We start from the raw sequence: 25,601 nt of genomic DNA on the forward strand, positions 1-25,601 counted from the left end.
TTTAAACCACACCAAGAGACCCAGCTAATGATGAGTAATCTTTCTTTTGCTACAGAATGTTATGCTCTATATAAATAAGAAAAGACTACAACTGCAGGTCTTTGTTTTTGTAGAATGCCAAAGAAAAGGAAACAAATTTTTTTTTTTTTTAAAAAAAATGCTATACCTAGTTCATCAACTAGAGCCTTGCAGCAGTCTGTTGCAAAAGGCACTGAATAGCTGGAGGCAGGTCTGTGGGGACTCACCCCCTCAACACCTCCAGGACCACAGTAGGCCACTGACAACTGATCCATATCCCTGACACAGTCATTCTAAGGCTCAGTGGGTGTGAAGGAAGCAGCTTCAGGAAAGAGAAACCACAGGATGGGCACAGCACATACTTACTAGCCATGAGAGCTTGAGAAAACCACCTGGGCTTGAGTGTCCAGGACAGAGCCCAGACAAGTGGGGACCAGTGCTGTAGGAGTGAGGGAAGAAGAATGTGGCAGAGGCACTGCTAGAAGAATGGGGCTTCCTGGTGGGAAGGTAAGAATATCCTGAAATTAGAGAGTGCTGCTAACTGTAGACTAAAGTTAGTCACCCTAACCGTTTGTTCACTCATGTTGCTATCTTCTGAATTTCACAACACAGCTTAACACAGCTTAACTTTACTTTTTTACTTGTAAATAGCATGAACAAGTTTCTCCACAGGGCACTGACAATACAAAGATGACATGCCACAGGAGTTTTCATTTTCTTTTCCTTCCTTCCTTTTTTTTTTTTGAGACAGGCTTCCTCTGTATAACAACCTTGGGTATCCTGGAACTCACTTTGTAGACAAGGCCAGCCTCGAACTTACAAAGCTTCACCTGCCTCTGCTTCCTGAGTGCTGGGATTAAAGGTGTGCGTGGCTATCACCTGGCACATAGTTTGTTAAATTACACTGGTTTATAAGGGGAGCTGAGGGGCAGTGAGTGTATGCTATGGCATATATATGCATGCACGTGAGACGATAATTTACAAGAGTCGGTTCTCTCCGTCCATTATGTAAGTCTCAGGAATCAAACTTCAGTCAGCAAGTCTGGCAGCAATAGCCCTTACCCACTCCACTGAGCCATCTCAATGGCTTCCATGTACCGCTGTGTGTGTGCAGCACTGGGATTAAAGGTATGTGTTATCTATCATGCATGGCACATGGTTTTTAATTGCAAAGCTAACAAAATGTCTAGCTGTATTCTTAAAATAAATACATAAAATGGGTATAGTAACTGTGCTTCTTTCTACAGGCAATAAACTTAAGCCAAAGACTTAAAAAGACTAGCTGGGCGGTGGTGGTGTGCAAGCCTTTAATCCTAGCAACAGAGGAACTCAGTCTGTGAGTTCGAGGCCAGCCTGGTCTGAGTGAGCTCCAGGACAGGTTCCAAAGCTACACAGAGAAACCCTGTCTCGGAAGGAAAAACGGAAGGAAGAAAGAGAAAGAAAGACAGATAGATTAATTTAAAAAGACCATGCTCTCTAGCCCAATTAGGGGAGTCTAGTTTCTCACAGAACACTCAGTATCAGCGACTCAATACACTCTCAGAGGCTGAATAACACCCTAATAATCCTGCTCAGAATATTTATTCCAGCACCTTTCCCAGTTTCCAATTCGTAATATTTTGTTGAGTCTGCTTCAGAGAGCTTCTTTCAAGATGTCCGTTCACAGTGGCAATGTTCAAACGTGCTCTAAAGTTAACTGAACCACAGACTAGAGGAGCTCCTTCATAAGAGGGAAGGAGCTTGGGCAAAGCCCTGACTCATCCTCTGTGCTTGTTAGCACATAAGTTAATAGGATAGTCTTAAAACCCATGTGGAAATGTAAGAGATCTAGAGCAGACAAATTCTAAGAAAGAATAAAGACTCAAATCAGCTCAGCAATGAGGACTCTGGTATTAGTCTAAGAAGAGCAGCAGGGCTGAGTTGGAGGTTAGCAGCTGATCTTCATTGTTCCTCCCTAGTGGTCAACCCTGTTGAAGACACTGCTTGGGAGGATAACTGTAGGTTCTAAAACCTCTCTAGGTAGGATCTTTTCTTTGTTTAGAATTAATGGACCATGTGATACCAGACACATATTGTGATCATGTGCAAAATACACAGAGCCATGAAGTGACGAATTCAGTTAGAGTTGGTGTACTGCTCTTTCCTCGTATCCTCCCACCTCTTTTTTTTTTTCCATGACAGGTTTTCTCTGTGTAGTCCTAGCTGTCCTGAAACTTGCTCTGTAGAACAGGCTGGCCTCGAACTCACAAAGATCCACCTGTCTCTGGCCACCACCGCCAGGATCCTCCCACCTCTCTTAAAATGCCGAGTATCACCTGAACTTTCTGTTCCTAAGTCTCTTACTAGCATTTATACTTTAAAATGTTTGTTTTATGTGTATGGATATTTTGCCTACATATATATATCTCTGTATGTCTGGTACCCAGAGGCAAAGTGTTGGATCCCTGAAACTACAATTCTAGATAGACACTTGTGAACTACCATATGGATGCTGGGAATCAAACCAGGGTCTCTGCAAGAGCAGCCAACTCTCCAGACCCCTTGCTTGTTTTATTCAGACACAGACTCATAGAGTTCAGGCTGGCCTCAAGCTTAATATGCAGCTGAGGATGACCTTGAGTCCTTAATATTCCTGCCTCTACTTCTGAAATGCTGGGGTTATAGGCGTGAGCTACCATATCTAGTTCACATTTCTCTTCTCATCAATACTCTATCACCAGAATTATAAAAATTTTCCATTTTTACTGTGGGATGGTTACTTATCAATGTGTTCCAGTTCCTACATTCTGCACAGTCAATTCCAAACATCCTGACTCATTTCTTTTGAGGCACTTGACAAATTCCTCTAGGGCACATACCCCAGACCAGGGTTCCAGGATTGGCAAATACAGTCTTCAGGTCAAATATAGACAGCAGCCTAGTTTTTTTAAGGCATTAAAGTGAGAATCATGGTCTATAAAGTGAGTTCCAGGACAGCCAGAGCTACCCAAAGAAACCCTGAGCTGGGCTTGGTGGCTTGTACCTTTAATCCCAGTATTGGGGGCAGAGGCTAGTGGATCTCTGTGAATTCAAGGCCAGCCTGGTCAAAGAGCTAGTTCCAGGACAGGTTGCAAAGCTACAGAGAAACCCTCTCAAACAAACAAACAAAACAAAGGCCATGTGATAAAAAGCACATGTGATCTCTAAAACCTGGTTTTGCTCTTATGGAAACTGTGATACTCTTAGCCCTGAACTGTTAGAAGTGAAGAGAAAGCTGGTGGGCAGGAAGCAGAAATGGTCAGCTTCATAATTCCAAAGAGTTCTCCTGGAAGATGTGCACACTCCCACAGGCAGCACGAGACTGTCCATCTGCAGCTTCATTAACACCTGGAGTTACAGATCTCTGCATTTCTGCCAGGCTACCTGTGGGTAGGAGAAACTGTTTCCTTTGCTCTTGACCACAACTAAAACAAAAGCCTTCTGTGACCTCAAAACAGGGAAGACAGTTAGTTAAAAATGGAGCTCAGTGGCTACCTAGCATGTCTGAGGCTAGCTGAAGTTATACAAGACTCTGTTTTCAAAACTATGGAGTAGGGATGCTCAGTGGATAAAGACATTTGCCAAAAAGAAAAAAGAAAATCTGACAACTAAGTCTGATCCCTGAGACCTAGATAGTAGGAGAACTGACTCCCTCTAGCTGTCCTCTGACCTTCACACATGTGCCATGGCAAGTACACCCTCAACATCATATTCCACATTGTGTGTGCATGAGTGTATGCATAGGGACAGGGCAACTAAACCTTCAATTACAATATCATTTATCCATATTTTTTGCTTTGGTCTTTGGTCATTTATAGAAATTTGGCAAAATACTTTATGGTCTGTCCTGAAAATCTTACCTACTGAGGCTGTTCTGTCATCCAGAGCAGTATGGATTTTAACAACAGGCATTAGGTCTATTATTTGGTCTGTGAAGGAGTTTCCCCCATGCTGACAGGGAATGATTGAACCAAATTTAACGTGGGGCCTACAAGAGCTACCCCCACAAGTAATTTACTAATGGCAAACGGTTTCCTTGCTTGTCCCTTGTTGAACTGCATTCATTTGTTCAGTGTCAGCCACACTTTCTGCATACTCTAGAAAGCTAAAGCCTTCTGTTTGGATTATCTCTTAAAACAAAACAAACAAACAAAAAGTTTCTAGAAACACCTTGCCTACAATCCCTTTTTAGATGACCTTGTTTATCACAATTAAAACATCTGACATTTTGATTTTTCTTAAATTTTGTACAAATCATTTCTCCTATCCAAGTATCATCATGAATATGAGATTCAATATCAACCATATTTTGTATCCATTCATCTATGGGTGCTGATTTCACTTTTACCCTTTTGCATTGTGAATTAGCCTTTTTCTATTTACAGATGAAGTCAATCTTTGTAAAAAAAATAATCAGCCAGGCAATGGTTGTATATAAAATACACACACACAAACACACACACACACGTGATCTTTAAACACTTCAAAGACATACTGAATATGACATTTAAAATGTTTTAATAACATAAGGCTTTTCTTGACAAGACAAATCTGCTCCTAGCAGCACCAATCCACATTAAAAAAAAAAAAAGGATGTTGGGCATTGAAGAACCTCTGTATGGAGTTTACTTTCTTTGTGGTAAAAGCTAGACATCTGGGCAAGAAACTGTCCTTTCCTTCACTGCTGACAGTATGCTATCCAAACAAAAAGTGACTGCTGAACTTTGCCAAGAAATGGTAGGATAGTCCTTAAAATTTCCTGCTTCTCAGAAAAGTATGCCAGATATTCTAGGCCTGTAATCCAAAGTTGGATGCCTCCACATTGCAGTAACTGCTTAGGCAGCCAGCTGTTTGTCATTTCTTACAATTTTGGAAGTTGCTTGTTCTGTACTTTCTGTTTACTCAGGTAATGGTATATCTTTCTCAGGTCTTTGGTGGGGTCGAGGACTAGATAGCTACAGGTACAGTTCTCCTTAATCATGGTAGAAAGCAAATTAGTTATGAAACATTGAACTCATGGGGAGAGGACAGTTAATGGAGTATTTTCTCAAAATTTGCCAAATACAATTGTGACTGTATCTCTTACTTGATATTGTTCTTGCTGGATATAGTTTCATTTTGTTAAGGTTAATACCTTTCCTTTCTATTTAGTATTTAGACAATACCTGATAATATGTTTTCTTTTTCTTTTTTTCGTATGTTTGTTTTGTTTTGTTTTGTTTTTTTGAGAAAGGGTTTCTCCTTAGCTTTAGAGCCTGTCCTAATCCTCACTCTGTAGACCAGGCGGGCCTCGAACTCACAGAAAACTGCCTGTCCCTGTCTCCAGAATGCTGGGATTAAAAGTGCACACCACCACAACCTGGCAATCATTCTTATTGTATATAATTTTACGTTGTTAGAATCAGAACCTTTCTTTTTTAATTAGACAAAAACAGGGAAATGTTATAGGAATTTGGTGTGTCTTATGGTCTGATGTTCAACAGAATTAGGCACTGGTTAGAGATGTGGAGTTCATATTCAGATGGCCCGAATGGAGTTCCCTGGTGGCCTTGGGAGAAGGGAAAGAGAGGCCTTTGGAGGAAGATGCGTGTAGGCAGACGCTGTTGTTCGTTCCCAGTTGCCCAGACCTGAAATAATCACATAGTAACTATATTATATGCAATACTGTTTGGCCAGTAGCTCATCACGCTTCTTATTGGCTAGCTCTTGTATCTTAAATTAACACATTTCTAGTAATCTGTGTACCTCCATGTGGTTGTGGTCTACTGGTAAGTTTCTGTCTGGTGCCATATGGCATCTCCCTGATTCCACATACTCTCTCCTCCTATATCTGCCTGGAATTCCCACCTTCCCCTATTCTGCGCTGCAATAGGCCCAAAGCAGATTCTTACCAACCAATGATATTCATAGCATACAGAGAGAAATCCCACATCAGAAGCGGGCAGGGCAGGAGGATGGGGTGTGCAGGCCTTCAAGCTGGGAAGTGGACAGTGGTGGTATGTTGTGGCTGCTTGCATTCTCTCAGATGTATATTTTTAATATTTACCTCTGAGTTTTATTTTTTAATAAATAATAAAAAATTGCAACAAAATTCTGTCTCAGGGGGAAAAGAGGGCAGGGGCTCCTAAGTTAAGACAGCTGCATCCATCCTGGTGGGTCAGAAATCCCCCATGTCCCACCTGTAAGTTATGCACTATCATGAGAAAAAATAGCAATATCAGTCTTTAAAACCTCTCCAAACAGAGGACTGTAAAAACCTGAATAGATGTCACGATTGGATAAAAATACTTTAATTTCACTTATTTTTGCACGGTTATAGACACAGTATACCTCTGTCCTAAAATTTAGATTTAGCAATCATAAGCTAATGAAATTCTATATTTATAATCCTACTGAAGAAAGCTTATGAAATATAGTAGTATGTTATTTGTGTTTTAATAAATAACGCTTACCTGAAGAGCAGAGGGCAAAGCAGCCACACTAGTCTACCATACAGACCAGGCAGCAATGACACACGCCTTTAATCCCAGCTCTAGAGAAGAATATAGAATGGAAGGAGACAGGTTTCAGGCTCAGGCTCAGGCTCAGGCTCAGGCTCAGTCTGAGGATTTGTGGAGACAGGATCACCTATTTTGGTCTGAGGTAGTGGCTAGCCACTTTGCTTTTCTGATCTTCATTTTGAACTCTGATATCTGTCTCTGGGTTTTTATTATTCATGTTATAATGCTGTTTCAGTCAAAGGCATTAAGAATGGTGTTTGAAGCAACTTTTAGGGTTCTGTCAACTAACATTTAACAGACTGAACTGGGAAAGCAACATGGAGTTTCCAATGCCCAGAAACTGAACATATACAAATCTACATAATATGTTTTTTGGGTTTTTTTTTTTTGGTTTTTCGAGACAGGGTTTCTCTTTGGTTTTGGTTCCTGTCCTGGAACTAGCTCTTGTAGACCAGGCTGGTCTCGAACTCACAGAGATCCACCTGCCTCTGCCTCCCGAGTGCTGGGATTAAAGGCGTGCGCCACCACCGCCCGGCCAAATCTGCATAATATGGTAGATCACCCACATGATGGAAACCCAGGCTACCACTAACACTTCAGCTTCCATCCTCCTGGAAATCAAGTGGGAAAAGAATGTTTTCTTCCAACATATGAAGAGTTAGCTTTAACTAAACAGAAGACGGCACCCCTAGACAAGGAATTACAGTGAAGGCAATTGCGTGTCTAGAATATGGACTTATCACTCATATACAACAGGACCCTGAAGAGGAACCAAGGCCAGTAGTGAGCATAAGCAGCAGCCCTGAAGTCCGCATCCTTGCACTGCTATACTGTAAGACTCTATGCTTCTATGCTGTTCTTCAAGCAGACTTAGTGCTTTATTCTTCACTATCTGCTATAATTTCAGGGGGAAATCTACTGTACCTGATGGCCTTATATTACCCACCATAGGATATCTATGTCCTCTGTATGAGGACATAGCTTTACAGATTCCAGCCAGCTGATGTGGATGCTTGGCTTTCATGTCTCATACAGCAGAATAGACAATGACTTCACACTTGTAACTTCAGCATAAGGTCTCTACTCCTGTGATTTCGCTTCATTTTAATTTTGAAGCTTAGAAACTAGAAACAAAAGTACATTTGCTGACAAAAGAGTGTTCCAAAGAACTGGAAAGTCCGGGGAAAACCAAAAAAAGGAAGCATCAGATAAACAAAGAAAATGGCCCCTACTGCAGAGCACAGGAGTGAAGATCATGTGAACATGCGAGCAGAGCATAAACACCCATGTTTCACTACCTGTGGCTGTTCTGTTACTGTTATGACCAAAGCAACTGAAGGAAGGAAGGGTTGATTTTAGCTCAAGTTTGAGCGTGCAGTTCAAAATGGTGGGGGAGGCATGGCAGCAGGAGCAGGTGGCGCTGGTCACATGGCATCTGGAGTCAGGTAGCAGAGAGACGAGTGCTGGGGCTCAGCTCACTTTCTCCTTTTCTATATATTCTACTACCTCAGCCCATGAAGTAATGCAGTCTATACACATGGTGGTCTTCTAGTAAGCCTTTCTGGAAACATGCTCATAAACACATCCTGAGGTCTGTTTCCACACCTCTAACTCAGTCAGCTTAACAACATTATTAAAAGTCCTGGTTCAAAGAGAGAATGAGAGACACAGACCAACCCACGCAAACTGACAGGAGCAAAAAACTAAATTACAGATAATAGCTTACAACTATAAGAAAATAGCAGTTACCTGTAGCTCTGCATTACGCCTTTGGTTCATATAAGTAAGACTATTTTAAGATTTATTTATTTTTTTATCTTTTATGTATGAGTGTTTTATCTCACCTATATGTGCTCCACATACATGGTGCTCAGGGAGGCAAGATGGCACTGGAGCTCCTGGAGCTAGAGTTACAGGTGATTGTTCACTGAATACTGTTAGTGCTGGGAACCAAAACCAGGTCTTCTCTAAGAGTGATCAGTATTCTTAGCTGTTAAACCATCTCTCCAGGCTACAACTTAGGAGTTCTAAAGCACCTCTTAGATGCAGACCTGTCGATGTGTTGCTTTTATTGGTTAATGAATAAAAAAACTTCCTTGGCCTGTGATAGGGCAGAATAGAGCTAGGTGAGGAAAATTAAACTGAATGCTGGGAGAAAGAAGGCAGAGTCAGGAGAAGCCATGGAGTCCAGCCAGAGACAGAGGCTGGATAGAATCTTGGGGATAAGCCACAGCCATGTGGTGATACACAAATTAGTAGAAATGGGTTAAATTAAAATGTAAGAGCTAGCCAATAAGAAGCTAGACCTAATAGGTCAAGCAGTGATTTAATTAATACAGTTTCTATGTGGTTATTTTTGGGCTGAGCAGCTGGGAACAAACAAGCAGCCTCCCCACAACAGCTCCCGTGGCCCATAGCTGGAGTCCTGACATCTAGACAGAAAGGTAGGAGCAGGACCCAAAGCTCAAGCCACTGTGTAGGTGTCAGGCAGCAGACAAGATCTTTTCAGGGGAGGTTCTGCCTGGCTACAAGAGTGAGGTGAGAGGAGGCGCGGGGGGGGGGGGGGGGGGGGGGCGTGATTCCCTTACCTAGAGCGTTACCTTCACAGAAAAATGGATTCAAAGAGCAAAAAACATTACGGCTACATTAAGTAGAGCTTAAAATGTTTAAAACTTTAGGATAAAATGTGGTATTGGAGTTGGCAACTTTCATCCCTCCTTCCATTCTCCCTTAGACTCTCCCTTTTCTGCTGGGTTTAAACTCTGCTCCAGTTCTAATTCAAATCTTCTGCCCCTCTCTTCACTGAACACTTGACACTGCCACACCTAGGGAGGGCATGGGGCTAAGAAAGAAAACAGCTCTTCCTCTCCAACTCTGGAAAACGATGAGAAACTGTAGTTATCTATCTTTTGGTCATTGTGAAGAATTAGGAATAGAAGCTCGGATTTTTGAAAAGTATTTAATTTAAGTATTTAATTTTGACTTGGAATCATGAAAAGGTTTTGTAAAATCACAATACAAATAAAATGAAAAAGACCCTCTTCCCTTAAAAAACAGTGAAACACGTGCATTAACTATGTAACCAGTTGATGATGTGGCAAGGGAATATAGCTCATCTTAGCTAGGTCTTTTGTTGCTGCTGGCATTGTTATTTAAAACAACCACACACTTGAACAGGTTAAAACAACTGAGTGAATATGCTAAGTCTTTTAGGAACCAAGATTTTCAGCATGAGAGGAAAAAAGACCAAGCTCCCACATCATGAGTGCCCATAGCCCCAAGATCCCACTTCCCACAAAGGAAACCAGAGCTTCTGAGAAAAAGCAGGCAGCTGCAGGTGGCAATAAAGAAGCTTCAAGATGAGTAGAGAACACCTAAAGAGACCAGAAAGTAAGGAGGGCAGCTTTTGTCATGGACCAAACACTGTGCCTAGCAATCAGGAAGCTCTGCTGACCAGAAATGGCATCTGACTATCTCTAAACAGACCTGAAAATACGATTCAATTCACAAGAAACAACTGGTTACATACAAGTGATAGTAGAACCATATGGCTGAGAACTTACAGAAATAAAGACTCAGGCATATATTTTCCTATTTACTATTTGAACTGTCTCTTAGGTAAGCAAATACTCAATGAGGGAACTACTGATACAACAATGCAGAAACATTTCAGTTATTCGAGGAAGAATACATGACAAAGTTAGAACAGAAGCATCTTGCAGACTCTAGTGACTGAACAGAGGTGCAGACATTGTGCCTCTGACAAGAACACACCAGCCTACAAGGAGGGCTGATGAAGCCAGGAACCAGCCTCTGCATATACTCATCTGTCACAAGTTCAGTGCCCATGGCCAAAGCCAGGCAGGGAAAGCTCTCATGACAGTACAACCAGCCTGAAATTCACAGCACAAAAACCCCAGGGAACCTGGGTGGAGAAGATTACAATGACTGAGGAGACTTACTGGCTACTATCCTACTTCACAGACAGAAAGAACTGTTAACTATGGGGTGGGGGTGGCACTGTGATGCTGCTGGGTTTAGAAAGGAAACTTAAGTGACAGTTTTCTGGCTACTTTTTAACTGATCAAAAGTAGCCATGTATTAACTTTCACTTTGCAAATACCAAATACTTCAAACCCTTTTTGTATTCATCTTAATGTTGTAACATATTATGGGTTCTTAATTCCAAGTATAAAATGTCACTCAATCATCACCATACTAGAAATAGTCATGTCCTTTCCTTTTTTATTTTTTCAATCACAAATTAGAGATTAGAACAGTATTTTTTCCCCTTTCAAGTCCCTATTGTAAGATGGTTAAGAAGGCAAAGGCACAGTCCCATGTGGAGCAGTGGCCAGCAGACCGTCAGAAGGCATGCTTCTGCGGTGAGATGCAGGGGAAAGAACTTTCAGAGTGGGCCTGGCAAGGCAGCAAGGCCGCTAATCTTGTTTGCTGAAGTTATTAAATCATTCTTTAGCCCCAGAGGTTTTGTCCATTGTGATCACAGTTTAATGCTGGCTTTAAAAAACTGAAAGAGGGCTGAAGAGATGGCACAGCGGTTAAGAGCTTTAAAAAGGGTCCTGAGTTTGGATCCCAGCACCCATTTCAGGCAACTCACAAGTGCCTGTACTTCCAAGCTCCAAGTTATCTTTATATACTCTTCTGGACTTCACAGACGTCCTGCATTCTGATGCACAAACCTCAACACACACACACACACACACACACACACACACACACGACTTCACATGTCCTGCATTCTGCGCACAAACCCCAACACACACACACACACACACACACACACACACACACACACACACGACTTCACAGACGTCCTGCATTCTGATGCACAAACCTCAACACACACACACACACGACTTCACAGATGTCCTGCATTCTGTGCACAAACCTCAACACACACACACAAATACTCACACACATACACAAGAGTTTTTTTTAAAAAGAGAGAAAATAAAGCTAGATGCAGTCAAAAACAAACCAAACCCAGGTCTAAAAAGGAAACGGCTATGGCTAAAAGCCAGCAAGTTCAGCATGTTTTGGAACTATCTTATTTTTATGCAAAGCAAAAAGGTAACAGTTTAAAAAAGAAGTCTGCCCATATTAAAAATTTCTAACAGCATACCTGTGTCATATGCTGTAAGGAGGTTCGGGGAGGTTAGGAGTGAGGGAGAAGCTTCCACAAGACGTCGAGCAGTGCCAACCTTACCCTTCAAGTAATGGGGATCTTGTACCTGAGAATCAAGAAGAAGGCCTGGTCAGCTTTAAAGCAGCTGGAAAATGTTAAAAGCTCTAAAATACAGAATTCCAGAGCACACATTTTTATAAAATGAAAGTTCATGATAAATATTTTTAATCATTCTATATGGACATGTACTATGATTTTTCTATACTTTAAAGATCACACCGTGCATTATAAAGTTTGATTCTTTTTTCCTTTGTCTCTTTTATGCTAAATTATTACATAAACACAGAAAAGTTGAGGTAACATTCACACAGTGTTACCATCGTTATTACACAGTGAGCCTAGTACCACCCTGGTCAGGTAATGGAGTGCTGCCAGAACTCCAGAAATATTAAATACTTTGCTCTTAATGCAATGATTCTGTAACCTCCAAGAAACCACTACCTTGGCCGGGTAGTGGTGGTGTACACATTAAATCCCAGCACTCAAGAAGGCAGATCTCAGGGAATTTAAGGCCATCCTGGTATACAGAGTAAATTCCTGGAAAGCATGGGCTAAATGAAGAAATGCGGTCTTGAAAACTAAAAAATAAAGAAAGGAAAAGAAAAAAAAAGAAACTATTACCTTAACTTTTATGGTTGTAGGTCTTTGCTTTTCTTACTACAGTTAAAATGCAGGTAAACAACCCTAGAACATGCTACGGTTTTCTTTTCTTTCTTATTTTTACTTGCTTCTGAATTTTATATAAATAGACTCATATTCCCTCTCTGTACATCAGGCTGGCTTCAATCTCAAAAAGATCTGCCTGCCTCTGCCTCCAAAGAACTGAGATTAAAGGTGTGCTCCACCATGACTGGCTTTGTTGTTTATATTCTCGTTTTTGCATTTTGTTGTTCTACACTGTTGTTGCTGCAGCTACGGCTTGTTTCCATTATCATGTAATATTGGAATAAAATACATAACTTGGCTATCCAATCCTTGGTCCAAAATGCCTGATTAAGAGCAAATATGAACCTCAGAAGACCTTTCTGCTAATCTACCTCACACACACAGGTACCTAGGTGTACATATACATCTAGAAGAGTGACTGCTTTATCAGGCAAGTATGAAATTCAATATCTTCTACAGAAAGCCCAGTATTTCTCACAGCAGCTATAATAATTTGCACTCCTAGAAGAGTTTGAGAGGACCTCTGTTGCTCACTTTTTGAATGGAACTCATTGGGTGTATTAATCCTGCTGACTAAGTAGCCACATACTTTTTTTTGGATATCCTTCCAAACTTTTGTTTGTTTTTTGTTTTTCGAGACAGGGTTTCCCTGTAGTTTTGGGCCTGTCCTGGAACAAGCTCTTGTAGACCATGCTGGCCTTGAACTCAGAGATCCACTACCTCCCGAGTGCGTGCACGACCACTGCCTCGCTAATATTCTTACAAACCCTTAATACAAACTTTAGGTTAACTTGAATAAATTTTATAAAAATTTATATCTAATGATTATTGGGGGCTGCAGACCCCTGGCCCCTTGACTTTCTTTGCCTGCCACAGACCCTTTGCCCGTTGGAGCGAACTGAGCAAAACAACTTGTTTACCTGTGCCTGCAGCTGCTCTGAGCAGGAGACACTGATAGCAGGGGAGTGGGTTCTGGTGAGGCTATCAGTTAAGGATCTCCATATAAGCTTCCCTGGAGCACAATAAACTCAGCATTCTTATATCACAGATGACCATTGTCCCCGAGTCTCTGTCTGTGCGTGTGTTTTTAAGTCTCCAGCTCAGTTCCCAGCTCGTATACCGTCCCATAGCGCAGGTGCTACAGATAATCACTACACAGAAATTTAATTCTGCAACTAAGCATCTGTTCAGGGTCTTGCACCTGAATTTCTCACCAAGTTTAACTTCCCATGCTGAGCCCACCAGCTTCTGAGTTCTGGGCCTAAAAAAGCACTGACTTGGGCCTGTCTTACCAGAGACGGTCTACTCTCTGAACATGGCCTAAGTCAAACTTTACAGTATTTTTACTTAGAGATTCTGTTTCCCACTGAACTTGAACATAAAGAAGCCTGCATTTGACAATATCATCAGTCGACTCTGAGTAAAGCTTTGACTTGAAAAGAGAACAAACCTGGAGGATCATGCAAGAAAGATCTTCACCCAGTTGGGTGCCTACAAGTGGCCTACCCCACTGCTGATACCCTTTTAATCATTCTACCTAAAATACTTTCTAGCTTCCACTGATGTTCTTTAATCATGAGTTATGTGAAAGAATTATTTGTTTTTGAAATGAGTCTTACTATGTAGCCCTGGTTTGCCTACAATTTACTATGCAGATCAGGCCGGCCTCTAACTTGGCCACAATCCTCGTCCCTCTGCTTTCTGCGTACTGGTATTAGGATTTTATAATTACCTTTCATTCCTGATTTAAAACTTAATTCCATAGAGGTCGTAGATTACAATCTGTATTACAACAGTGTTCTGAAATATACTGACACTGAATTGAACTACTATGCAAGACTGGCCAGTTTGTTTGTTTGTTTTCCAAGACAGGGCTTCTCTGTGTAGCCCTGAGTGTCCTGGAACTCCCTCTGTAGACCAAGCTGGCCTCGAACTCAGAGATCCACCTACTTCTGCCTCCTGAATGCTAGAATTAAAGGTGTGGGTCACCACCTCCAGGTCAGATTGGCCAGTTTTTATAAACATCTTTGTGTACTTGAAAGATAACTATCAGGTTAATTTTTAAATATATATAAAACATCAAACCAGAGAGTTAGATGCTAGTTATATTTACCTTTTGCTTATTTGTTCCATCAATTGCAGCTATGTTCAGAATCTTCATTGTGATTATGGGTTCACTTTTCTTAGAACTGCTGTCAATGTCTATTTGACCATTCTCAAGTTATGCTGTTAGGGTTATCTAAGTTATGCTGTTAGGGTTAGTTTTCCTCTGAATTGAAACCTTTATAACTACAAACTGTGGAAAGCTTAATATGTCCCCAAATAAATTCCTCAGCCTGATGGTCACACAGGTACATGCCACTGACTAACACACAGTCCTGTCTGTTGGTTTATGAGCCAAGTTCTTTGATTTATATCTTTCATGGAAGTTTGTCTTCATTATGTTTTGTCTGGTTTTGTAATTAGGATAGTGCCAGCTTTACAGAACTGATTAAAAAATATATTCTACTTCATTTTTTAAAAAAGCTTTTGTCCAATTAATATTTTCTCTTATTTTTAGATTTACTTTTGTTATGAATGTTCTGCCTGCATGGGTGTACAGGCACTTTGTACATGTCTGGTGCCAATAGAGGTCTGAAGAGGACATTGGCTCCCCTAAAATTAGTTATATATAGATGGTCATGAACCATCATGAGGGTGTTGGGAACTGAACCCAGGTCCTCTGCAAGAGCGACAACTGCTCTTAACCACTGAACTGTCTTCTCCAGCCCCAACATTCTTTCTCGTAAATATTTAGTGTAATTTGTCAGTAAAATAATGTATTGTCTTCTTTTAGGCATTTTAAATAAACTAAGTTCTTTTTCAACATTTTTTTCTTTTTCAAAAATTGTAAAGTTTCTTTTAAAATTTTATTTATTTATTTGCTGAATGTATATGGATGCATGTGTGAAGTCAGAGGACAGCTTGCAAAGTTGGCTGTCGACTTGATCACGTGAATCCCAGAGACTGCACTCCAGTCCTTAGGCTTGAGGTCCTTGGCCTTCTCCTGCTCTGGAATCTTACTAGCCTTAATATAAGCTCCTTAATAAACATACAGATTATATCTCTCCTTGAGTAAAACTTGACAATTGTTTTCATTTGTTAAAAGCGCTGGCATAAAGATATTTATATTGGGGCTGGAGAGATGGCTCAGAGGTTAAGAGCACTGACTGCTATTCCAGAGATCCTGAGTTCAATTCCCAGCAACCACATGGTGGCTCACAGCCATCTATAATGAGATCTGGTGTCCTCTTCTGGTGTGCAGGCATACATGGAAGGAATGTTGTACAAATAATAAATAAATAAATAACCTTAGAATAAAAAAAGATATTTATATTATCATGCTTTGGCCTGTGTTATGTGATGTTATCCCATTGTATATTTCTGATGCTGACAAAATTTTTCCCTGAAAGAATATTTCCCTGATATAACATACATCTTTGATTTCTCACAGTATAGAATCTTACATAGTTCTTACATAGCTATGCATATCTACATAGCTAGGCATAGTGTGGCACATGCCTTTAATCCCAGCATTCAGGAAGCTGAGACTGGAGGATCACAGACTTCATACCAGTCTAAGTTACATACAAACTATTGCACAAAAAACAAAAACAAAACAAATAAAACCTTATGAACTCCATACTTGCATTTTCTTCCTTCCATCTTTTTCTGTTATTATTTATTTTATCATACAAGTATTATAACTTCCAAAATACATTTTATTTTTCACCTTTAATAGTTAATTTTTCAAAAGTTACTTGAATAAAATGAGCCCATGATGGAGCATTTTGAGTTCCTATTATTCTTTTACAAAAGCTTCCACACTGTCCTCTTCTATCTGAACGTCCTTTGGTATTATTTTCTCAAGTGTAATTCTGCTGGCAATAAGTTCTGTTAGTTTTTCTTTTTAGTTATTGGGGTTTTCTTATTTTTCTTTTTAAGATAGTGTCTCACTATGTAAACCAGGTTGGCCTTCCACCTGCAATCTTCCTGCCTCAGTTTCTGCTGTGCTCAAGTTATAGGCACCATGCCAGACAGATATTTTTGTTTTCTTCTTGGGTTGAGACTGGGATTGGAACCTAGGCTGTATGTGCTATGGAGTCCTAGGTCCTTGGGTTAGCTTTTCTTGGCTGAAAATCTCTCTTCATTTTACAAACAGCTTTGTGCTGCGTAAAAAACTAACAGTTGCCAGGCGGTGGTGGCGCACACCTCTAATCTCAGAACTCGGGAGGCAGAGGCAGGCAGATCTCTGTGAGTTCGAGGCCAGCCTGGTCTACAAGAGCTAGTTCCAGGACAGGAACCAAAAGCTACGGAGAAACCCTGTCTCGAAAATCCAAAAAAAAAAAAAAAAAAAAAACCCAAAAAAACCCTAACAGTTAAGGTTTGGAATTAAGGTTTTTTTTCTTTCAATATTTAACTCATAAGCCAACTACTTAAGATCAGTCCCTTTTTTTTCTAAAAAAAAATTTTAGTATTCATTTATATTATGTGTGTACATGATTTGCCTTATGTATATGTGTACCATGTGCATACCTAGCACACAGAAAAGAATGTTGGATCCCCTGGAACTGGACATACAGGTACTTGTGAGTTGTGACACAGATGCTGGGGACTGACTCCTCTAAAGAAACAAGCACTAAGTCATCTCCAGATTACTTTTACACACTACTAAATACTGGATTTTACTGTCCTATCCTCTCCCTTGGAGTCCTGGTGACTGAACACCTCATGCACACTGGGTAAGCAATGTACCACTGAGCTATGCTCCTTGCCCCCAATACCATGAAAATTTGCCAATTTTCTCTATAATTCTCTCTCTTTTGTTCTTGTTGAGTTTTTCCATAGTGGCTGGAATCAAACTCAAAGTCCCATCTACACTAAGCACTCTCTCTTCCATTGTGCCCCAGCCCCAGCCCTTACCGTACCTTTTCAAGTTTCTGGGCTTTGTTCTTGGAATACAGATACATTACCTAGACTTGGCTAGAGAAAATCAGAAGCAACTTACTTTAGGGCTACAGCCTCCTACAGGTTATAGACTGCTGAGCTAGCTACACATCAACCTGGGTGAAAAGCTGCTCTGCATTCCACTAACAATGAAAGGCAATCCTAGAACATATTCCCAGACTTATGTGACAGTCTGCTCTTTCCGGCTTTGAGGTATGTCTGCTGTGTATATAATAACCCAGGCAAGACTTTGGGGTCATTGTGCAGATCCCTGCAGTTCTAAGCAGCTTCCCTTTCCCCAAATTTGCTCTGCTTTGTCACTCTAGTGAGGTTGCTGGACTCTGGCCTTTTCCCCCTTACCTGATATGTGGAGACTCTGCCTCTAAACCAGGTAAAAAGATACTCGAAGGCCAAATCCAACCTGCTGCTGCTTTTATAATAAAGTTTTGCTGGAACAAATCTATACTTGTTTGATTACATTCGTGCTTTTATAGAGGAAGCACAAGTGAGAGCAGAATGGTCATGACAGAAACCAAGAAGTTCCACAAGCCCAGCACGAGTGCTTGTTGCCCTTTATACAGGAAATCACGCAGTGCCTGCTCTAGTTAATGAGCTGGGTACTGTGTGCTTGTCCACCTGGTTCCCTGTTTCAGGGGACACAGTCCTAATTTACCCTGCACAAATGTCAGAAAATTCTTTTTACATATTCTGCATGGTTTCTAAGTTGTTTAAATGGTTTCTAAGTTGTTCTGGTTTTGGGTGAAATAGAAGACTTGCCTTAGGCACAAATTTTAAGAGAATGGGGAAAATGTACAATGATAGAGAACATCAAAATTAATGGGAGGACACTAGGGAACAACATATAAAATTTTAAATACAGCACCAGTCACTGTGCTGTATGAGGAAAAACAATCAATACCAATATTACATTTACCTAAAATTTATTTTTCACCACATATTTCAATCAATTTGATTTTAAAAAAGGATTTATTTATTATATAGTGTTCTGTTTGCATGTCTGCCTGCAGGCCAGAAGAGGGCACCAGATCTCATTATAGACGGTTGTGAGCCACCATGTGGGTGCTGAGAACTGAACTCAGGACCTGTGGAAGAACAGCCACTGCTGTTAACCTCTGACCCATATCTCCAGCCCTTAATTTGATTTTTAAAAGTATTACATTAAAATATCATTAATCTCAATTACCAATTATTTTGGTGCCCCCTTAAATTCTATACTATTTGCCTCCCCTGGATCTGGCAGAGACCTAGTCCCATTATTTCATCACAGTGCAAACGTAAGTCTCCAGAAATAAGTCTCCCATTAAGTAAAATTAAGACCAATGCTAACAAGAATTATCAATACTTTCTTCTCAGTGATGTCTGGGAAACAGAAAATGTCCCCATCAATTGCCATCAATAGTTGTAGTGATATTTCATTTGTATTTTAATAACTAAAGCTTGCCTGAAGATCAGAGAGTAAAACAGCCCCACTGGTCAGCCTTACAGACCAGGCAGTGGTGACACACACCTTTAATTCCAGTAGTCACACTAGTTTGCCATAGAGACCAGGTAGTGTGTGCCTTTAACCCAGTGGTGAATGCCTTTAATCCCAGCCCTGAGAGAAATATAAGATGGGAGGAGACAGCTCACAGACATAGTCTCATATTGAGATTCCTGGAGGCAAGATCACCATTTCAAACTGAGGTAGAGGTAAGAGCCAGTGGTTGGCTGTTTTGCTTTTATGACCTTCAGATGAATCCCAATTTCTGACTCTGAGTTTCTATTACGTGCTACAAATTGTCACGTGTATGTGCGTGTTCCTACTGTATCTATCAAAGGCAATCATCAAATGGATAAAAATTAGTTTTGTAAAAAAACACTTTGTAGACAAGACAGCACTAAGAGAATTTAAAGTTTCCTATAACCATGAAATAGATGCACAAAAAGCATGGGTGCAAAAAAAGCCAAAATGCAGTCAGGCTGAATTTAGGTAATGTTTTAGTTACTGTTCCATTGCCATGAAGAGACACCATGACCACGGAAATCTTAAAAGCATTTAATTGGGTGCTTGCTTACAGTTTCAGAGGCTTAGCCCATTATCATCATTGTGGGCAGCATGGGAGCAGGCATGGCACTGGAGAAGTAATGGAGAGCTACATCCTGATCCGCAGGCAGGAAGAGAGAGGAAGAGAGAGCAGATAGACAGACAGACACCAGGCCCAGTGTGGGCTTTTGAAACCTCAAAGCCCACCCCCCCCCAGCCTCCTAATCTTTATAATCCTTTCAAACAGTGTCACTTCCTGGTTTCTAAGCATCAAATATTATGAGCCTGTGAGGGTCATTCTTATTCAAATCATCACAGGTAATAATTTATAAGCCAATATGAGGAACACCAAACAGCCATCTGAAGCACTGACACCAAGTCAATTTACTGACTAGTGAAAGTTCTTAGTGCCCAGTCTCCAAGCATATCAATTCAATTTTAAACAAATAGACGGATAAACTTACTGTCTTGGTTTTATAGAATAACTACACATATGAAATCAGCCATCTCATTTTCCAATATTCTCAACTCCTAATTCCACTGAATAAACAAGAAAATTTCATCCAAATCCCACATATTTTCTATATAATTTATTTTTTGTAAGGCATAGTACAAAAGAAGTTTTCAAATATTCTGTCAATATTCCTTATACAAATAAAATAGCTACATTAATAAATCTTGCTGAAAAATAAGGGGGGAACTTTGAAGACAGGTTAGACAGTTACTAAGCAAGTCTAGGAAAGACCCAGTGTACAGGGCATACCTGGAAGACAGCCAGCACAAAAAGCACTGTGGTCACAGTCAATCCCAACTTTCACATGTAGGCTGGCAAGCAAGCCAAACACTAGCAGGGAACTTAGCATCCACTACTTTTGAATGCCAACACTCTTTCCCTGGTCTAGCACTTAGACGAAAACAAACTTAAAAGATTTGTCTATACATCAGAATCCCAAAAGCACTGGGGCAGGTTTTACTAGTTTTCAAAACAAAAAACAAAAAAACAAACCACTATTTCATTCTTTCCATCTTTATATTTAAATGCAAACACAAGGGAAGATTAACAAGAAAGGGCCCACTTGGAACATAAAAGGTCATTTATTCTAAAAAGGGGAAGAAAAATTGAAGATATCAATAGTTCAGAAAACTAGTAAAGTTGGTCATGGGATAAAGATTTCTTGGCTGAACCTAAAAACCTCTGAGAAAATCTTATTAAGGAAAGGATTAACATAGACTTCAAGACACCCTAACTTGTCTGATGTCCATGCTGGGCACTATGAATAAGAGAATAAGGACAGAGGCCCTGCATTCACCAACTATCAGGCTGAGAAGGAGGACAGTCCAGGCTCGAGGTGTAAGACATGAAAACTACCAAAGGGAGATGTGGTTTGAATTAGGTATGACCCTCATAGACTCATGTGTTTAAATGCTTGGCCCACAGGGAATGGCACTATTGGAGTAGGTGCGGTTATACTGAAGGAAGTGTGTCACGTCAGGGTGGGCTTTAAGATTTCCTTTGCTCTCTTCTGGCCTTCAGGCATACACGCAGACAGAATAATAAATAAATAAATATTAAAAAAAAATTAAAAGCCGGGCGGTGGTGGCGCACGCCTTTAATCCCAGCACTCGGGAGGCAGAGGCAGGCGGATCTCTGTGAGTTCGAGGCCAGCCTGGTCTACAAAGGGGAGTTCCAGGACAGGCTCCAAAGCTACAGAGAAACCCTGTCTGGGGGGGGGGGGGATTTCCTTTGCTCAAGCTTCGCTCAATGTAACGTTCAGACCACTTCCTGTTGCCTGAAGATCAAGATATAGATCTTTCAGCTCCTTCTTCAGCACCATGTCTGTCTGAAGGTCAGTCGTTGTACCCTGCCATGATGATAATGGACTAAATCTCTAAACTGTAAGCCACACTAATTAAATGTTTTCCTTTATAAGATTTGCGGTGGTCATGTGTCTCTTCTTGGCAATAGAAACCCTAAAACAGCCATGTAGTGGTGGCGCCCGCACTTTAATCCCAGTACTAGGGAGGCAGAGGCAAGCTGATCTCCATGAGTTCAAGGCCAACCTGGTTTACAAGAGCTAGTTCCAGGACAAATAGGGCTGTTAAACAGAGAAACTTTGCCTTGAAAAACCAAAACCAAAAAAAAAAACAAAAAGAAAACCCAAAAAACAAAAAACTAGAAAGAAACCCTAAGACAAGAGATATAAAATATATAGAGCAATGATTTCTATGCATAGGGCTATAGGGAAGATCTCCCCAAGAGGACATTAATGCCATAATCAAAAGGATAGACAAAAATTAATCATTTTCTCTACTCCTCAGATCTGAAAATAATAGACACAGGTAAATGGAGTAAGAAAAAGTAAATGTGGCTCAGTATTAAACATCTCATTTTATGAAGCATGTGTTTTATATCAGTGTGTGCGTGCATGTGTGTGTGTGTGTATGTAAGTGCAGGACATGCACACAGTGCTTCATAAGTGATTAGGCAAATTGGAAAGGTTGAGCTTTAAAAATGTTCTTGTTAAAAGGCTACTTCTCGGGGCTGGGGAGAGCTTAATGGATAAAAGTATTTGCTTTGGCAGCATGAGAATCTGAGTTTGAAGCCCCAGTAGCCACATAAAAAATTGGGTATGGTCACACATGCCTATAACCCACCCCTACCAATGGCAAATTCCAGAGTTTGCTGACCAACCAGCTTGGGCAAAATACAGAGTTTCAGGTTCAGTGAGAAACCCTGTTTCTGGAGAGCAAAGCAGAGGGTGATGGAGGAAGACACATGACATCCTCCTCTGGCCCCCACATGGACATACCTGTGCACATGCATCTGTATACACCTCCCCATTCCCCCACACCTCTCTCCATAGAAGGGGGGAAAAGGATATCTCACATCTTTCCCAAACACAAAATGAAATCTCTATGCTAAATGACTTTCAGATACTAAATGGCATTTTAAAATTATCTTTACTGATGGGCAGTGATACTGCATGCCTTTAACCCCAATAATCCTAGCACTTGAGAGGCAGAGGCAGGTGGATCTTTGTGAGTTTGAGGCCAGCCCCCACCCCGGGTCTACAGAGCAAGTTCCAGTACATCCAGGGCTATAAAAAGAAACCCTGTCTTGAAAAACCAAAACAAACAAAATCTTTATTAAAGGTGAAATATAGTTGGTTTTCTTGATTTTGTTTTGATTTTCTTTAACTTTTTGGTATGCTGTTTTATTGTATGCTGTAGCCAGTGTATATAAAATAGTTAAGCTGTGTAAAACAGAACTCCATGAAAATTCAGAGGGGTAATGTTAAAGATTGAGATTGTATGTTGTGGCATGTGTGTTATAGGAAGCTTTTTGTACAGACTTCAAATTTAGTTCTCTTCATAGTCACTGGGTCATGATAGTGCTTTGAGAAACCTCTGAAGAATGTGACTACAAAAAGGAGCAGACTTTCTGGGGGCTGAGGGGACTTGTAGAAGAAGACACTCCAGTTAATACCAGTTAACAAGGGGTCATTTTCTTTAAAAGACTGATTTATTTATTATGTATAGAACATTTTGCATCCATGTATGCATGCATGCCAGAATTGGGCACCAGATCTCATTGTAGATGATTTTGAGCCAACATATGGATGCTGGGAATTGAATTTAGGTCCTCTGGAAGAAAAAAAAAACAGTGCTCTTAACCACTGAGCCATCTCTCTAGCCCCCAGAGGGTCTTTTTGTTGTTGCTGTTGTTTTGTGTTATTGTTGTTTTTACAAAACAGGGTTTCTCGGCCGGGCGGTGGTGGCGCACGCCTTTAATCCCAGCACTCGGGAGGCAGAGGCAGGCGGATCTCTGTGAGTTCGAGACCAGCCTGGTCTACAGAGCTAGTTCCAGGACAGGCTCCAAAGCCACAGAGAAACCCTTTCTCGAAAAACCAAAAAAAAAACAAAAACAAACAAAAAAAAAACAGGGTTTCTCTGTGTAACAGTCCTAGCTGTCCTGGAACTAGCTCTTATAGAAATGCTGGCCTCAAACTCAGAGATCCGCCTGCCTCTGCCTCCAAAGTGCTGGGATTAAAAGCACATGCCACCACCGCCCGACAGAGGGTAATTTTTAACATTCTGCAAACAGAACTGTTTTGAGTCTGCAGCTGCCTAAGGAAAATTTCACATGGCTGAACCTGGCCTCCAGCCAAAGTTACTGAACCTTGTTCATGGTGGCGATGCTGGAGGAACCCAAAACAGTGCTCAGAATAATGTGCCAACTCATCCGTCCTAGTGAGGGGCAGGAGGTAGCAAGTGTCTGTTTTTTGAGACAAGGTCCCACGTGGCTGTCCTGGAACTCTATGTAGACCACGCTAGCCTCAAACGCACATAGATCCTCCTGCCCCCTGGGATTAAAGGCATTTTAAAACAAATCATATATTAAAAACCCATTCTAAGTTAATACTACCAATAGAATTTTAGATGAGCAAATTTGAAAGTAGGAAACAATTTGTTCAGAGACAGCAACTCTAGTGGTCACACTGAACATGATGACAACGGTAGCAGTACTTTCTTCAGAAAGAGGGAAGCACTGTTGAAGAACCACACGTTAAGGTCCTAAGTCAAGCATATCTCTGGTATTCTGGACAGCAGAACATATAACTAGGTCTGAGAGAAAGGGCATCCTCATATGGGCAGCACAAAGCCTAGGGCCAGACAGCCTGGGTAGGAGGTGTCCATCAAGACTATCACCTAGGCTTGAGTGTCTTCAACAGTTTGGCGTATCAGAGGTAACTTTTCATGGTGTGGCAAACAAGATCTCACGGGTTTTTTTGGTTTTTCGAGACAGGGTTTCTCTGTGTTGCTTTGGAGCCTGTCCTGGAACTAGCTCTTGTAGACCAGGCTGGTCTCAAACTCACAGAGATCCGCCTGCTGCTGCCTCCCGAGTGCTGGAATTAAAGGTGTTCGCCACCATCACCCAGCCCAATTATTTTTTTAATAATTTAAATCAGCCCGCTAAGTATAGGGACTTTTTTTGTTATTTGTTTGTTTGTTTTGTTTTAATTGGGGTGGCTCACTTACAGTTTCAGAGGTTCAGTCCATTATCATCAGGATAGGGAGCAAGATGGCCTGCAGGCAGATGTGGTGCTGGAACTGAGAATGCTACACTTTGCAGGCAACAGGAAGTCAACTGATTGTCATATTGAGCTACGCTTGAGCAAAAGAAACCTCAAAGCCCACCCCACATGACACACTTCCTCCAAAAAGGTCACACCTCCTAATATTACCACTCCCTCTGGGGGCCACTTTCCTTCAAACCATCACACAAACTAAAGAAGGGCAGTCCAAAGTCTGGTTCTCTAGGCTGCTGAGTCCTCTAAACTGAAAGGTACAGACAAGGGCTACAAAAAAATGCCTCAAAATCTTCTCTGACCTCTTGTCCTTTGCCTTTACGCCCCTACAGTGATTCACAGAAACCACAATTCCTCGCCCCCAAGGCAGGCCACGTAAACTGTAAACACTACTTTAAAGCCCCATTCCCACTCAAAATCTCAGGCCTACTTCAACTGATAGCAGGTCCTCCTAAGACAGTACAAAGCACCCTGTCGGGGCAGGAAGAGACAATGCTCCACACAGAGGCCAAGCAGGACTTGAATATACAAGTCTCCTTTGGTCTCATTCAGTTTATTCTACCAGATCATGATATCTGATCATTTCTACACAAATGTCCACTATTTGTTAAGTCTATACATTACAAACAAAAGAAAGTGTGACACGCAGGATTAGAGGCAAGAAAATCATAAATCTGAGGCAAATCTGGACTCCACAGCCCTAGGGCCCTAGAGTCTTCATTTTTTCCTTTGAGATGTGGTCTCACTCTGTAGCACAGGCCATCTTAAATCTTACTATGTAGTGCAGACTGGTCCTGAACTGTAATAATCCTGCTTTAACTTTCCAAATGTGGGGATTAGAAATGAGATTAACTTCAAAAATTTTCTTTGTTTTTGTTTACGGCAGGATCTCACTCTATAGCCAGACTAGCCTGGAATTTATTCTGTAATCTTACAGTCTAGGCTAACCTTGAACTCACAGATTCTCTTGCCTCAGTCTCCCCAGTGCTGGGATTACAGGAATAAGACAGCATGATCAGTTTGAGGCTTCATCTATGAAGCCCCCCCCCCAAATTGCATAAAACTGTAAAAAA

At 41.0% G+C, this 25,601-nt stretch overlaps 1 protein-coding gene across 9 annotated transcripts in view; it reads right to left on the bottom strand.

The window, feature by feature from the left end:
• Nucleotides 1–25,601, bottom strand: part of Traf3 (TNF receptor associated factor 3) — a 103,548-nt gene that overhangs the window by 33,864 nt on the left and 44,083 nt on the right. For 6 of the 9 annotated variants that reach the window (XM_075948382.1, XM_075948378.1, XM_075948379.1 and 3 more), the window contains one exon: nt 11,680–11,788. The exons of 2 other annotated variants lie outside the window; for them this stretch is intronic. Coding sequence is in view for 3 of the 7 variants with exons in the window: in XM_075948378.1 (XP_075804493.1) it covers nt 11,680–11,688 (9 nt within the window). In the remaining 4 variants the exon portion in view is untranslated. Of the gene's footprint in view, nt 1–384; nt 515–11,679; nt 11,789–25,601 lie in introns of all 9 variants that reach the window. One more of the 9 variants, XM_075948384.1, reaches the window with a different exon arrangement.

Source organism: Microtus pennsylvanicus, chromosome 14 (assembly GCF_037038515.1).
Source record: "Microtus pennsylvanicus isolate mMicPen1 chromosome 14, mMicPen1.hap1, whole genome shotgun sequence".
Classification (NCBI taxonomy): Eukaryota; Metazoa; Chordata; class Mammalia; order Rodentia; family Cricetidae; genus Microtus; species Microtus pennsylvanicus.